The 16792-nt window shown below is 42.7% G+C and overlaps 2 protein-coding genes across 2 annotated transcripts in view; one reads left to right on the forward strand and one right to left on the reverse strand.

The window, feature by feature from the left end:
• Positions 1-2008: 2008 nt before the first annotated feature.
• Mettl14 (methyltransferase like 14) lies at positions 2009-4186 on the forward strand. The gene has a single exon (XM_084595502.1). The coding sequence runs from the start codon at positions 2219-2221 to the stop codon at positions 3491-3493; it is 1275 nt and encodes a 424-aa protein (XP_084451628.1). The 5' UTR covers positions 2009-2218; the 3' UTR covers positions 3494-4186.
• A 9-nt stretch (positions 4187-4195) lies between these two features.
• Positions 4196-16792, reverse strand: part of Cerk (Ceramide kinase) — a 75599-nt gene continuing 63002 nt past the window's right edge. Inside the window, exons 8-11 of the mRNA XM_084595492.1 lie at positions 12103-12188; positions 10376-10575; positions 7736-7884; positions 4196-6334 (exon numbers count right to left, since the gene is read on the reverse strand). Coding sequence (XP_084451618.1) covers positions 6244-6334; positions 7736-7884; positions 10376-10575; positions 12103-12188 — 526 coding nt within the window. The 3' untranslated portion in view covers positions 4196-6243. The remainder of the gene's footprint in view (positions 6335-7735; positions 7885-10375; positions 10576-12102; positions 12189-16792) is intronic.

The raw sequence follows: 16792 nt of genomic DNA on the forward strand, positions 1-16792 counted from the left end.
AGCTGGTAGGCAGGCAGGCAGGCAGCTGCCTGCCTGCCTGCGAGACCTCTGCCCGCCCGCCCACCTACCTTGCCTAGCCTAGCCTTCACCAGTGCAGAGTAGCAGGCCAGATCTTAATCATTCCGGCCAACCTCTCTGCCTTTCCTTTCAATAAATCTATCTATCTATCTATCTATCTATCTATCTATCTATCTATCTATCTATCTATCTATCTATCTATCTATCTATCTATCTATCTATCTATCTATCTATCTATCTATCTATCTATCTATCTATCTATCTATCTATCTATCTATCTATCTATCTATCTATCTATCTATCTATCTATCTATCTATCTATCTATCTATCTATCTATCTATCTATCTATCTATCTATCTATCTATCTATCTATCTATCTATCTATCTATCTATCTATCTATCTATCTATCTATCTATCTATCTATCTATCTATCTATCTATCTATCTATCTATCTATCTGTCTTATCTATCTATCCGTCTTATCTGTCTGTCTGTCTGTCTGTCTGTCTGTCTGTCTGTCTGTCTGTCTGTCTGTCTGTCCGTCCGTCCGTCCGTCCGTCCGTCCATCCATAAATACCTGGGTGTTTACGTAACACACAATTTATATCGGAAAACATACGTGAACTACGTTTCCAAACAGCCTGATCGCACATTCGAATTCTCGAGCCCCCATTTCAATTAAAACTGCGAAAAGTTCCGTTAAGCTTTATTTATGTGGAACATTAATAGAATCGACAGTAGAATATTCTTTATTTGGGATCCCAATCATGTGACTTAAATTAACACTTTAAGGCTAACTTCAAACCATTCCGGCCGAATAATAGTTTCAGATTACTCTCGAACAATCAGCCTTCCTGTCCTAGCGCCGCAAATGTTTTCCCTTACGCCTCTTTCACAGGGTTTATTATACTAACCATTTCTTTTTTATTTTATTTTATTTTTTTTTTTTTTCAAGATTAATTGCTTCCTGCATCGTCTGATATACCTGCACGCATTGGTCACAACTTAAAAGTAGGGATCTCAAACTGCCGGACCAGCCTTTGTGTTAATTCATTTATTCCACGCACTGCTGCATACGAACTGCATATACCCCTGCCTTCATCGCTGTAATCAGGGATTTTTTCAGCTCACCAAGGTGTCTCCAATTTATGGGGTTAAATGACGTTAGATTAGGCGGATACTTTTTCTCCTTGTTCTGGTTTTCTTGCTTCATACATATTTCTGAAACTGATAAACTGGTTAGAATAAATGGACCCCCTTCCCTTCCTCTCGAAGATGAGCCTTCCAACTCCCCCCCCCCCCCCCCCCCTTCCTACACCAGAACTGAGCGGTACTTATTCGATACAGGCACATGTGCCATGACCGATCGGCTGGCATATTTTTCTTCAGTTTTAAGTCTGCTTCTGCTTCCAACAGACGGCAGACGTAAATCGTACATAATAATATACACATAAAGCACACGAATAGTAGTATTTGAACTGAGCGATACAGATTTGATCACTAAAACCGCCAAGGTATGCTAAGGCGCCAACAAATGCTTTTGCTCGTCGTTTAAAAACGGTTTCATTCAGCGCGCCAAACGTGTGCTGCCCCCACGTGGTGTTTGAAGCCCTTGCACGGACTCAGAGACCTGCAACTTTCAACGTTTCGGAGGCTTTTTATTTGCCAAATTGGTACACACAATTTTTCCTTCCTCTATAGTATAAAAGGTAGATAGTTTTCATTGCAAAATTCCTTGCAATTTTCGTAACTCTCTGAGATACGTTCACAAAGTAACAAAGTTTACCGCTAAAAGCGCAGGCTACCAAACCTTTTGACATGCCTTTTTACTGTTTTTACCATCGAGGACCATGCTTTTAACAAACAAATTTCAAAACTTACACAGTAAGAAGTAATTTTTATAAAAGTTGAAATATTGTTTACTTTTGTACTTTATCGGACAAATTTCATTGAATATTGATTTTTTTTTTTTTTTTCGTGTGGCGCTAGAGAAGGGCAGAGAAAATAGTGCAAATCCGAGCCGGCCTAGCATGTAAACAAGCCCAGGGTCCCTCCGCAAGAGAAGAGATGCTGGTGCAGTAGTCGGTAAAATGTTAATTTCGTTTTTCTCTTCGCTGTGAACTCGTGCATCGTTTTTTATGGAAGTGTGAATTCAATAACATATAGATATCGTTTGCTTTCGCTCACATTAACGTCAAAATGAGCGGGGAGCTGACGATTATGCAGGCGTTAAAGGAGCGTTCTCAGAAAAGGCGGGCGCTCTTGACCCAGCAACTCGGCGCCGGTACAGCGAAAAACTTGAGTCAAATCCTCGGCAATGCTAGCGAGTGGCAGAAGCTTGCACAAAACAAGCCGAAAGATGCTCAAGCTGGAGCCGCTTCTTCGAATGATTCCAAAGTAGCCAAGCTCGATAGCGAAGCATCGCGCTCCTCGACGCACTCAGCCGACGACGATCCTTACGGCGAAGACAAAGTTTACACATATCGTGATTCTAGCACGTTTCTCAAAGGTACCCAGAGCGCAAACCCTCACAACGATTACTGCCAGCATTTCGTGGACACCGGCCAACGGCCTCAGAACTTTATTCGCGATGTCGGATTGGCCGACCGTTTCGAAGAGTACCCAAAGCTCAAGGAGCTCATCAGACTAAAGGACGAGCTCATACGTGACACCGCTACTCCTCCCATGTACCTCAAATGCGACCTCGAGACTTTTGACTTCCGCAGTTTGAAGTGCAAATTCGACGTGATCCTGGTCGAACCCCCACTCGAAGAGTACCAGCGCACATGCGGTGTTTCTCAAACCAAGTTCTGGAGCTGGGAGGAGATCATGCGGCTCGAAATCGAAGAAGTTGCCGCGTCGCGTTCTTTCCTCTTCCTCTGGTGCGGTTCCTCAGACGGCTTGGACCTTGGCCGACAGTGCCTGCGCAAATGGGGCTTTCGCCGGTGCGAGGACATTTGCTGGATCAAGACGAACATTAAGAACCCCGTTCACCTGAAGAACCTGGAGCCTCGGGCCGTGTTCCAGCGTACCAAGGAGCACTGCCTGATGGGCATCAAGGGCACAGTGCGGCGCAGCACAGACGGCGATTTCATCCACGCCAACATCGACATCGACCTCATCATCTCGGAAGAGCCCGAGTTTGGCGGAATCGAAAAGCCCGAAGAGATTTTCCACATCATCGAGCACTTCTGCCTGGGCAGGCGACGCATGCATGTATTCGGAAGGGACGTGACCATACGACCGGGCTGGTTGACAATCGGGCCCGAGTTGACCAACAGCAACTTTAGCAGCGAGGCTTACAACGCGCACTTCAACAAAGGACCGAACGATTACCTTACTGGCTGCACGGAGCGCATCGAGATCCTGAGGCCCAAGTCGCCACCTCCGAAAGGCGGTAAAAACGTTGGTGGGCCGCCCGGTATGTCCAGAGGAGGTGGCCGCCGTGGCAGAGGAGCTCCCAGAGGCCGCTGACAGTGAGCCACAGCATTGCCAATGTTCAGGGCAGTGCACTTTTAATTCTCTCTTCAAAGACGCCCAGGTTACAAGGCGATTTTGGGGTTTACAGGTTGCAAGTGAAATTGGGAATCCTATAATGAATTTCCCTTCCATGTCTCATGATGCACAGCAGAGTCCAAGTTCTGCCATAATATTGAAAGTCAGCAATTTCTTGCTGTGTACAAATTGAAATCTCAATTTATTTGCAACAACAACCGAAATTCTTCTATCAGCTGCTGTATATAATCCAGCTATTCAATATTGTGATCATAGCCACGTGTTGTCATGTGAAGAGACTTTTGTCATGGCCATAGTCTCTCTGCCACTGTATTGAATGTACTGTCCCTGTATATTCAATAATCGACTTTTTATTTGTGCAATTGTTTCTTCATTGAATGGCAAGGAATGTAATAATTTAGTTTGTGAGCATGCACTGTGCTGTCCCCTTTATCGCTTGCTCCATTTGAATCTGAGTGCCACATTAAGTTTGCACATTACATCACCAACTACATTCTCATGGCCTGCTGTGGCTCTTGGAAACAAGACCAGTCATGTCAATCATTTCTGCATATGAGTGTGCATCAAACTCAATGTCTGTATGTATGACGAGATGCTTCTGTAACTGCTATGAAGTGCTTCTTTTATTAAAGATGTGTATACGAAACGAAAGACAGAGAATTGGATTTGTATCTTTATTTTACAGTTGCATGTGTGCGTGTACTCTCCATTTTCACAGGTGCAATTGCAGATGCCCCAGTCTCTCAGCTGTGTCTTTCAGTACCAGACAAACCAAAAAAATATACACATCTGTACAAAAAAGGCAAACGTGAAAACGTTGGGTTCACATCAAACACCAACAAGACATGGTTGCTCATCAACTAGTCATCCAAATTCATGCATACTTCCACGACAAATCCCACCTTCTATTCGTACAGCTTCCACAAGTCATGAAAGAGTGGCAAATGAAAATTGCACAACATAAGACATGATCTGGTCACTTGTGATCAGATGATCACATACTGTAGAAAACTTACTTTCTCGTACATGCAACGTGAAAAAGGATTATCACATATTTATCTTGTAAGAAGAGTGTAGGTATCACAGTCTCTGATGGCAACGCATCAGCGTGTGCAATGCTTGCATGCATACTCAGCTTTTCAACGGAGATGTAAAGCATTATTAAACTGGACACAAGTGCATGAGAAAAGAATAATGAAGACTTGCAACTCTTCAGCATTTCAGCCTTTGTGCGCATTTTACTGTGTATCCCCACTAACTAGCTCCATCATCTGTTTAAAGAGATTTGTGCGACTTATCAGGACTAGGCAAAGCATGCCCTGATTATGCATAACTGGTGGAGAAAAAAACAAGTAACAGCACATTACCAATGCAGTCAACGGACAATGTCAGTAACAACATTGGCTCTGCAAAGGGCCATTTGCAAGACAGACGACACAATTCCGCATCGGCACTTGTTTCAGTGTGCAGAAGGCTAAATCAAGTCGCTGTAATGCGAGAGTCAATAGCCGTATAATTGCTGCCTTATTATGTGATCGCAGTTTCTAATGTTTGGCGCACTTAAGCAGCAAACTATTAATATAAGCGCATAAAGCCAAACACTGTAATGCCAAGTAAGCATGGCTTGACATAGCCTTCTGAACAAAGTGCAGGCATACATCACTGATGACTTGGTGTCTTGGTAATGATCAAGAGGAGACAGTGATATAACACAGCATTTTGAAAACATTCTACATCATAACAAAATAACATCCTTGATACACCCAACAAAGCTTATGATTGTGGACACCAGAGCACTTGAAGCAAACGGATTTGTGCCCTTTAAATGAGCATCTCTCACAGCACAAGTATTATTGAATGAGAACAGAGAATATGGCGGAATGTATTCGGAAAAGAGAAACCACACACTCGAAATATATTGGCTGCCTGGAGATCTCTGAAGAAAATGAGCCAAAGCTGGCTCAACAAGCCACAGTTTCCTACAAACAGGGGCATCGCTACAGAATCGCGGGCTGCCAGGGCAACTGAGACATCATCTACGCACTGTCAAAAATGATCAAGACTAAGTTTGGAGTCGTTAAGCAGAAAGGTACTAGTACAACTAATGCTGACAGTTCAGTGATTATCACCGACACCTAGGCAGTTATCTTAATTCTAATCTGGATCGTTACAGATGGAAAGTTGTTTCCAAAATTATAACAAAATAGTTCAACAGCCGCTAGGGCCAAACTGCGTTGCCATTCCTTACGAACAAGCCTTCAAGCTAAGTTTTGACACGCTAAATGCCACCTCCTAGGTTTCTCACCAAAGCAGCAACAAATTATCACGAATATAACCACTAGCAAGCACCAACAGGAGGTATTGACATATTTTTAATAAAGAGAGCACCTCCTAGCTAAAATTCTGTCTTTCCGTTACTATGTAACAAGTGCAGAAGTTGTGCAAGAAAAGAGATAAACGAAATTCAGCGCGAAACATTAGTTCGCTTTTGTGCCAACAGCAGGAATCCGTGAACCTGATCCGCTGACAGTGGCTTTAACACGTTAACGAGGATGCAGATGCATTAACAAAAGAAGGTGATGAAACAATTCTGGTGATGCCAAACAGAAGATGAAAAACACAAAAGCAGAGTCATGGCGAGAGGTCACACAGGACGACTTGGAAAGCCATTTCTGTTGCGACGCACCGGTTCCGTCCACTCTGCTTGCTCACTGGCATGTGCAGAAGCAGCGATGCGGCTGGTGTTCGTCCCGCTCCTCAATACCATGCGCATACAGCTTGAGCAACTGGCGATGAGACCTGGAAGATGCATTACAAAAAAAAAAACAACAAAAAAACACATTTACTGCACAAGTCATACTAGTCGTCTCATGGTAAAAAGGCTAATAGCTGCACATATTCTTTCTTTTTATGTATTGTGCATGCAGTTTGACTTGGTTTGTATAAAGTTTTACTGGTAAGCAATGCTTTTCAGAAAATTATGACAGTTATAAGTCTCACGACTATTGCACAGTGTATGCACAGCTCTGTCTTCTTTCTTTCTTTTGTTTATAACAAAAGACACTGAAAATATTCCTTCCTCTTTCTTTGGTTTCAAAGAGCGAAAGCATCTTTTGTATCTGTTCTGACTGGCACTTATCTCCCGTATCTTCATTTGCTCAAATGTGCTAGAGATTATGTGCACCACACATTCTCAAAATTAGAAACAGCCTCTCATATTAGATTTTTAAAGAAACAGGAGAAACAGTTCTCCTGATGTTCCTTGATGCTGTTATGTGTAAAGCAACTCCCAGCGCTCATTTAGATCCCGATGTTCACAGTAAGCTGTCATGCTTTTTGTGTGTATAGATAAAGAAACCATAAAAGGAGCCATAGTGGGAAGCTCTCGACGCAATGCACACAGTACCAAATTCTTCAACACCAAAATCTTGTGTGCAGACTGTTTTTTGTATTTTGCTTCCTCTATAAACCAGCCATGATGATGGTGAATAAAATTTAAGGCTGAAAAATCTCAGCAGGTATATCCGACAACAACACAACACTAGCAAGCCATATGATATACACATCAAGATTATGCTTCATTTAACTATTTTATTTTAGCGCTTCAAAACTGCACAATTGGCTGTTAGGCATGCTGCAGCAGAAAGCTCCACACTAATTTGGTCACTTGCACTTTTTTGGTGCAAGCTACAACATGGCTACACCTCACATTTTAATAATAATAATAATAATAATAATAATTCGTTTACAGGAAAGGAAAGGCACAGTATCTGTCACACTTGTTCTGTGGACACCTGAACCCCACTGTATGGGAAGGGAGGAAGGTGGGAATGAAAGTGGAAAGAGAAAAAGGTGTGCCATAGTGGAGGGCTCCAAAGTAATTTTGTACACTGGCATCGCAGAGCACGGACTCCACCTTTTGCCTCCATCGAAACCTCCATCGAAATATACAGTGACTGCACTTAATTCAAACCATGTCCTTGTGCACATAAATGAGTATTTCAATCACTAAGCCACCCTAACTGTTTCATCATGCACAAGCTGAGGAGTTGGTAACACTGCTTGAATGAGAAATACTATTATAATATACTCCCCTAATACCAATTCCTTCAAAGTACCTTTAGTGCCAGAGGACACGCTGACCACTCTGGGCTATATTTTTTGGCAAAGCCTTCTGCAAGCTAAACAGGGGCTACTTACCTGACAAGCAGCGCAGATTCCGTGAGCAGTTCCCCATCACACTGCCATGAGCCAGTACGCTTGACTGTGCCTTCGTCACTAGAGTCTGACGTCTTGGGCACAAACTCAAAGCAGCTTGTTCGGAAGCAGTGCACAAAAGGAAACTTGAACTGCAACAGAGGATATGCAGCAGAACACCGTAAGGCAATGGCATCACATTTCGCAAGGAGCAACACGTTATGCGTAACGAAAGCCTTCTGGAAGGCTGGAGTATTCTTTTCTGTATATATGTAAGCAAGCACTCTTTGCAAGAACTCGAGCATTCAGTCACTGCAGGCATCAACCCCCCCCCATATTTAGCACCGACAAACTTCTAAGCGTATGAAGCCTGTTTAAAAAGAAAGATGACTATAATGCCTGGCAAGCTTACGGCTAACCAGAAAAGCTACAAAAAGGAGGATTGTTTTTGTTAGTGGTTTACTTCTACTTCTTCTATTAAATTTAAGAAGGAAGAAAAGGATTTTTTAACCTAGCCACAGCATAGGCTTGGAGCACCTGAGCTGCGGCCAGTGGAAATGAAAGTGACGGGGCGTGGACATGGAGGGGAAAGAAGTGAAGGGTAGGGGCAGTAAACGGGACAGGGGAAATGGGATTAAAAATCCTTACACAAGAAAGTGATGCCCACCACGACTGACAGGGGGTCAATAATGGCTTAACACAGCCGGCGAGCCCTGCCGGTCGCATTAAGTCCTCTGCGCGGAAAATAAAAAAAAAAAAACAGTGGCAGCTATAATGCTCCTGTCATAGAGGACTGCACCATAATTTGTACTTGGAGGACACCAAACAAAACGTGTGGGAGGCATAGTTAAAGGTACACTGAAGCGATTATCGAACTTGATAACCACCTGTAGGGCCCTGAAGTAGACTTGTTTTGATCACAACTGTGAAGTGGTTATTATTTTTTTTTAGCTATGCTGAAAACACCAGTGCACCGACTAAAAGCGTGCATATCTCACGTCCCGCGAGGAAAGAACAGAGAGGGAAGCCAATGGGGAAGCTAATTCACGGCCGTGGACGGCACGCCGAGCATGTGCTGTTTCTCGCGTCGTGCTCGTTGTGGAAGCATGAGGTAAGATATCTGACAGAGTTACCTAATTGGGTTGCAGATATAGTTCAAAACCTATAGTACTTGGTGCAGGAGAGCTGTAGCCTGTCTTTCAAACACATTCGACTGCCGGGTCGCTGAATTTAAACCATGGTTGTAGGAAAAGGGAGAGGTTCTGAGGGACCGACTAAACATTTCCGCACGTCTGCAGAATGTGCCGTGAACGCAGCGGCCTTTTGCGTGGGCGTATCAATTGGTCTCTAGCAGAACAGTTTTGTCAAACTAAATCCTGTATAGTCATATTTCTTACCGCAACACTCAGCCGCACGGCTTCGCTCACTGCTGTTCTGTCTAATGTCAGCTTTGTGCTTCTCCATTCTTAGCATGAAATTCTTTATTTTCCAATATGCCACTCCGCACAATCAGAGCAGAGGATTTTGTGCGCGTCTAGAGGCTTTTCTTCAGAACGAGGTCTATCGGGCGGTCACACCCCTTTCTCTCTAAGAATGCAGGCCAAGGTTCTGCCAAGGGGCTAACCATCTTTCACATACTGCTTTTTAAGAGCACATTTTAAAGGCCAGTATTGACGGCTGGTCTCTACTTCTTGCAACAGAGGTGCTGCATCATTTGTGGGTGCAGCTGGTATGAATGAACGCACATGGTGAAACCTGGTGGTCATTCGAGTGCTAATAGCAGACCATAGCGGTTTTTACAACACGGCAGAGAGCTGCAATCTTCATACAATCTGCATGCAAAGCAGCGTTGCAGCTATTTCAGGAGTTTCGCCAGTCCTCATGTGTCGTCACACGATATCCTGAGCAAGCACACAAGACGGCTCGACCCGTGATATGTGCCCCAAGGCACCAGTTCTGTATAGTATTTATTAACACAGACAAGTTAAAGCCGCATGGTACAAAATACAAAAATGATCTCTCTATTAGCTTCCTGGCAGCCATTACAGTTTAGGTTCTGACAGCTGAAACATAAAATCTAGGCTTTATAATCGCATCTTCATATGAATACTCAGCACTAAAGCTTTAACTAAAACCAATAGGTCCAAGCGTAAGAGGTATTGGACCAAGTATGTCCAGTGCAAAACGTTTAGTTTATCGCGAGCAATCTCACAGTGAGCTCCCAGACAGGCTTCTATATAACTGTGACCCTGTGGAGGCTCTGTAATTATCACCTCACCTTGCACTTAAACACACCACTATTCGTATACCCTTGGTTTTCCAAGAAACACAAATACTCTGTCTTTGAATGAAAGTCTGATTTGGACTAGCTGGACTGCGCTCATGTCTTCTTGCACAAGAGAGCTTATACTACTTGTGCATCATCACTTGATAATGGCTTCCCTTAAATTTATGCACCAGTTGGGCAAATGAAGATAACTTGCAATCAGCACTAGTCCGCAAGTCTTCGATATTTATGTTTGTTTCATCTACTGATGTTCCCGCTGCACTAACACTCATCGCTTTCTTGACTGGCCACAAAAGCGTGCTCATAGCAACCCAACGCAACCCTCACTGACAACTTCGGAGGCAAGGTATGCTTACGGGGCTGCATGTCTCGGAGTTGGCGAGGGCAACCAAGAACCTGAGAAAGTTGCGCCGCGAGCACTGTGAGACCAGGACGACATCCATGAGACCATTGCCGAGATGCGCAGTTGGGGCCACACCGGCAGTGCTCCGTGCACATCGGTTGGCCATTAGGGCACAGCTCACTGACAGAAAGTGGCCCTGGATGCCCAGCCAGTCTGCACGAATGATAAGGCAAACTCTCACTGCCAATTGCCCAAAACAAAAAAATGCAACTCATACAGAAATAGCCACATTTGTGGCCAAGTAGCAGCTTTATAAGCAGGCGGTTATAACATGAAAAAAATTATCAATAAAAAACAACAACATATAATATAATTATTGACAGGAAAGGAAAGGTGCAGTACCTGTCACACTTGGACACCTGAACCTCAACATAACTGAAGGGAGGAAGGTGGGAGTGAAAGTGGAAAGAGAGAAAGAAGAGCCCTAGTGGAGTAATTCTGAAAACCTGGGGATCTTTAACATGTGCTGACATTGCACAACACACTGACACCTGTCCGTTTTGCCTCCATTGAAATGCAGCCGCTGGCGGTCGAGACGAAAACTTGCAACTCCGGCACAGTAGTGGGCATCTTAACTGAAAAACTTCAAACCACTGTGCCACCCTGGCGGAGCACAGAAAAAACAATAAATTGGTTTTGAGGAAAGTAAGGACATAATAACTATTGGTGGACACCTCAGCACCAGAAGAGAAGGGATTCAAAGAAGAAAGAGAGGAGGAGGGGCCATATTGGAGGACTCTAATATAATTTCCATCCGGGGATCTGTAATTTGCAAAGACACTGCGAAGCATGTGGGCATATTTTGTGTTTTGCCTCCATCAAAAAACTGCGGCCAGGATAGAAGCTGCATCCTCAAGCTCAACACAATACTAGCCTAATCTCTGAGCCACGGCTGTGGGTCATTACCATGGGCTAGTACACTTCAGTACTACTAAAAAACACTCGGAGAGCAAAGGGAAAAAAAAACAAGAAGTTCATAATGTATTAACACCATTGTGCATTTTTGGTATGCATTAATATCCTATGACAGTCCTTGACAAAGATAATTGTGCATATAACCTCCCAACACAGCCTTTTTTCACTCCTGTATACTTTTGGTTCATGGTTCTCATCAGATGCTGTGCGTTGTATGGGGAAGTATGGAAAATGTTTTTCCTGGCAGGGGTCAGGCTGTGATTAAAGTTCTAGAAAATCTTATGTAACTAGAAGTGTTTGTCGTTGCTTTAATTAACTAACACTAAATTAAATCTCAATTGATTAAGTGATACAGTTCCATTTTCTTGCAATTCAACTTCTTTGTTGTAACCTTTACTGCTGCACTCACGCGTAACATATTACTCTTACTTCATTTGGCCTCAAGGATTCCTTTTTGTTTGGCTACAGTCTATATAGCATTTAATGTCCCTAGGTGACCTATGACGCAGACATCATAGTGGAGGGCTCCCTGACCATCTGGGGTTCTGTACCGTGCACTGACATTGCACCATACATGGACACCTTACTTTTCATCTCCATTGAAAAGCAGCAGCTCAGAATGAGCCCAGAGTCCTGCGATCATCAATTAACCGCCTTGACCACTGAGCCAGTTTATGAAAAAACGAGGCTTTAACCGGGGCCCCGGGGTTCTAGCGTATTTATATATCAGTTATATATCATGCATCAGTTTGCAGGCAAACTTACAGGGCTTATTTTCAGTGGCGTTGACATCCGAACTGCTAAGAACCTGCAATGGGATGTCACCAGGCGCTGTATGGCACACTTCGCACCTGTGAAATGACACAGCACGACAATGAACTATCGGCTGCTGTCTGGCACAATACACGCACATGCATGCAAAACAACAGAAACAGCTGTGTCACTTCCCCAAGAGCAAAGTAACGTCACCTCATCACCTGGAAATAGTTTCGTGGTCCTTCCCGTAACACATGGGGAAAAGTGTAGACATAAGCGAGCTGCAGACCAGAAGCACAGCAAGAGTCCTGTAGCACACCAACATTGTAATCTCATTGTTCACTACCGAATAAGGGAACAAAAGCCACGTAGCTAAATTGGCACAATTAAGTAACACGATGCATCCCTACAAGGTGCTACATGCAAGGAGTGGCATTCATGAAAAAACAATGAATAATTTCTTGATGAAAAAAATTGTAGTTTTGGCCATTCGATGAGTAATTAACATTCAGCTTCAGGAATGGTAAAGTTATCTATCACTCTACAGTTACAGCACACAGCACTGACCAGTTTTCTACGGCTGTGGATTCAACTGACATAGCAATAAAAATAAATAGTATATTCATCCACAAGGCTGCTTGTTTCGGCAACAAAAAACTTGGAGAGAAAAAAAACTTGGCATGAGTGAATCATATCACATTAACTATCTGGTACTTGGGGTTTGACATCTCAAAGCAACAGTGTCCGTGAGACACTTGACTAATAACATTAGCACTTCTCACACAACAAAAAAGCGTGGCGGCCACAAAATCCTCAGACAAACACGACTCATGACAGCTTGCATTACTACAAGCATCAATAACCCTTGGATATAACCCTTGGATAATGTGTGACATAATTCATGCAAAACGAAGAGTGAAGTGCTTATGAAAAAGAGTAAAGCATGAACTAAGTAGTAATGTCATTCTTTCTACTGCCATCAAGGAAATTAAAGCAAAAATATCTGTAGCCAAGAATAATTACTTTACTAATATGCTCGTTAGCCTCTTAAAACATTTTCCCAGAAAGTTCTGGGATTGCATAAGCCCTAAGCCCTGCAACGAGAACCAAGCTCCCCAAGAAGAAAACTTTTTCGCAACCACCCTAAATAACTACTTCCAGTCTATTTTCAGGCGACCTCGCACTTGTTGACCAACATGATGGAAAGTTGGAAAAACTAACAATTACTGAGGCTGGAGTCTTGAACCTCTTGCTAACCTCAGACATTAAGAAAAGCATAGGTCCTGACGGAATACCCAATGTCTTTCTTAAGAGGCATGCAGAACTTGTAGCAAGATATCTGTACGTTATTTTTGACAAATCACTATCAACTGACACCCAAATTGACAAAAGGAAAAGAGCTAAAGTAATTCCTGTACACAAATTAAGCAGTAAAACTGAGGCTTCTAAATTCCATTCTATCTCGATAACCTGTACAGTCTGTAAACTTCTTGAGCATGTAACCCTTAAGCATATAACAATGTTCCTCAAATGCAAGCATTTTTGTCACCTTTCCAGCATGGATTTCGAAAAGAACTCTCAACAGTCACTCAGCTACTTGAACTAATACACAACATATCCTTCTGCATTGATAACCAGAAACCAGTCGACCTCATATTTCAAGATTTTTCAAAAGCTTTTGACTGAGTACCTTAGCGGTACCCAGTCACAAGCTAAGGTACACATTAGGTAATAACGTAATTGTAAACTGAATAGAGCACTTCCTGACTAAACGATCACAGTTTGCAGCTATTAACAACGCAGTTTCTGCTCCAGTACCCGTTACATCCCGCATTCCCCAGGGGTCTGTCCTTGCTCCTATACTATTTTTAGTGTTCATTAATGATTTGGTTGCCTACATCGGTATAGACATTAGACTTTTCGCTGATGACTGTGTATTATATAGACAAATTCACTCCTTTCAAGACCATTAACCACTGAATAGCTCCTTGCAGATTGTGTCAAAATGGGGCACTGACTTGCAAATGGCACTTAATGTAAAAAAATCAGCTGTATTAAGAATAAGAAGGAAACAAGAATGTTCACGTATCCAATATAGTATCAATAACACTCTACTGACTGCAGTCCACGAATACAAATATCTTGGTGTGATTCTATCCGAGGACTTCAGATGAGGCTCTTATATAAACAGCATGACATCTAGCGACCTAAACCACTATTGTTCCTTAAAAAGACGCCTTCGACAGGCACAGTCTCAAACACAGTTACTAGCCTACAACACGCTCGTCAGATCCACACAAGAGTATGCTAACATAACTTTGTTCCCATTTACTAAAGAACACATTCACAAACTAGAGCGAGTGCAAAGGAAGGCAATAAGATTCATCTTTAATAAATACAAATTAACAAATTCTCATACGCTAACATTCTAACTCTCGAAAGCAGAGCGCCAAATTAGCGCGTTCAAAGTTCATGTATCAGATGATCCACAAACAAATAAACATAGATACTTCGAGGTACCTTAGCTATGATACAAGTACTACAAGGCATAAGCGTTCTCAAACACTCACCGAACAAACATTTCGTACTGACTGCTTCAAATTTTCATACTTTCCACGAGCCATAAGGAAATGGAATAGCCTAGATCCATCAATTATTAAGTCAACCGCTTGATAGCTTTGTTTCAGTGCTTGTGAATCATTTATATGAAATATCATGACAAAAACCAGTGCCACTGTTATTTTTATTTCGCCGAAGTTTTGTCTGTTATCTAGGTATCTTCCTGCTTTGCTCGAATTGTATAACTAATATGAATATATGCGTCTGTAAACCCATTCTCCGGCTCTTTTCGCGCTTTATTACCCTTTGTTCAAACCGCTACAAGGTGTTGCTACCATTAACATGTTGCCAAACCTGGCCCATTCCAATGTACTACACGTACACCTGTAAGCAAAAGTAGAGAGACCACACGCTTCGAGAAAACTGCCTGCCAGGTTTTTATTTATGATTATTTATGAGATATGCATAAGGTACCCTCCTAAACCTATTTGCCATACTGCCCAACCAATTCTGTCTAGCATATCTTTTTATACAGAAAAAAATCAATCGCAGTGGTTTTGTGGTATCTTGACTTTTGCGCACGGGTGTACTTGACAATCTTATATATGCCCTTCCTGCAATAATCCCGGATGGGATTGGCAGTATCTGTAAATAAATAAATATATAACAAGTGGTCTTGCAGTCACAAATAGAACATATGCAACAGTTACCACAAGTCAGCATGAAATGAAATGTGAACAAGGCAGTCACGACGAGAACAGAAGTTTTAGATGAAGATACCGAGCACGTGCTAGCACACTCTGTTTTGAAACCAAGTTTGAAACCAAGGTTTTGAAATATGGTGTGAAAACAACCATGTGGAAGTGTTCATAGACCCCCCCTATTTTTCTTCTCCACCAGCTATTTTTTGTTTTTTGCACCCTTGCTTTTACATTTTCTATTGTGTTCATATTTCATCAGATGTCAACTAATAGCACATTCTGGCTAACTAACTGATGTACTTTATTTTTACATGCAGCTACCCAGATGTTTGATACAACAGAAACAGTGCCCATCAGGCTAAGTTTGTAAGCAAATAAAGTGCATTATTTCTGTTTCAGACATCCGGGCCTATGCTGCCTACATCTCCAACCAAAACACAGAGCTGTTTTTTGTGGGGAGTGAAACAACAGTAAAAGCTCTATCCGCAGGCTTGTTACATGATAAACTTCTCACGAGCTTGATGGAACACGCTGTTATTGCTGACAATAGGCTTGATATCTGTAGATTTCTTGTTTTTGTTTTTGTTTTTTCCTGTTTGGCATTGTTAGCTGTCGCATGGTCATACCTGCCAACCCTCCCGATTTGCCCAGAAGACTCCCGATTTTTTACTAATCTTTCCGATTGTACTACTACTGGCATATATCTACCGATTAGTCGTCACTTCCATTCAGGAATGGTTTTAGTGAAACCAGTACCGTGTGACCTGCAGCTTCATCATGATCACCAGCAGCAGCATCATCGGCTAAGCAGCCGATCCAATCCAAGCCAAGGCTAACGTAACTGCATTTAATGTGTGTGGTGCAGAATTAATGTGAAGTTAAAATTGTAATTGAAGTTTTGGCACTATCAAAATCTGAGAAGAGATATTTGCAGGTGCTTTTGAAGCCATACTTCTGAAACTGTGTTTCACGAGTTCGAGAAACGGCAAACATTTTGCACAATGTGCAGATGCAACACCAGCACATTTCATATTGGCAAAGGTAGGCGACTTGAAGCTGAAGTAGAAGCTGAAACTAGAACTGAATTCTGCTCATCAGTGTGCAACAGAACACCCCAACACCTGAAGCTAGTGAGAGGCCATTAGTCTGGACTCTAGACCATGTTTTGAGAAACACTTCTTGAACAAATTGTCCCATTGCAAGGTCCCTACTAAAAAGCTCATTCAACACCTTCAATTGTAGGGAGGGGGCTGACCCCCGCCCCCCCACAGCTGAATGATCCCACTCCTTGTTGGTGCAAATAAAATCTCCCGATTATTGCTCTCGCCAGATTGGCAGGTGTGCATGGTTCAGTGGCTATCCCCACAACTGTGCTCACATCAGTTTTGAGAACACAGCATCCAGACCTTGAACAACTGTCATGGTCACACCTCTTTTCA

This window comes from Amblyomma maculatum, chromosome 1, assembly GCF_055883805.1.
Source record: "Amblyomma maculatum isolate TAMU_Amacu chromosome 1, ASM5588380v1, whole genome shotgun sequence".
In the NCBI taxonomy this organism is placed as follows: Eukaryota; Metazoa; Arthropoda; class Arachnida; order Ixodida; family Ixodidae; genus Amblyomma; species Amblyomma maculatum.

Excerpts from the sequence above, each read along its gene's own strand:
- Mettl14 (XM_084595502.1), top strand. The coding sequence starts at position 2,219 with ATGAGCGGGGAGCTGACGATTATGCAGGCGTTAAAGGAGCGTTCTCAG.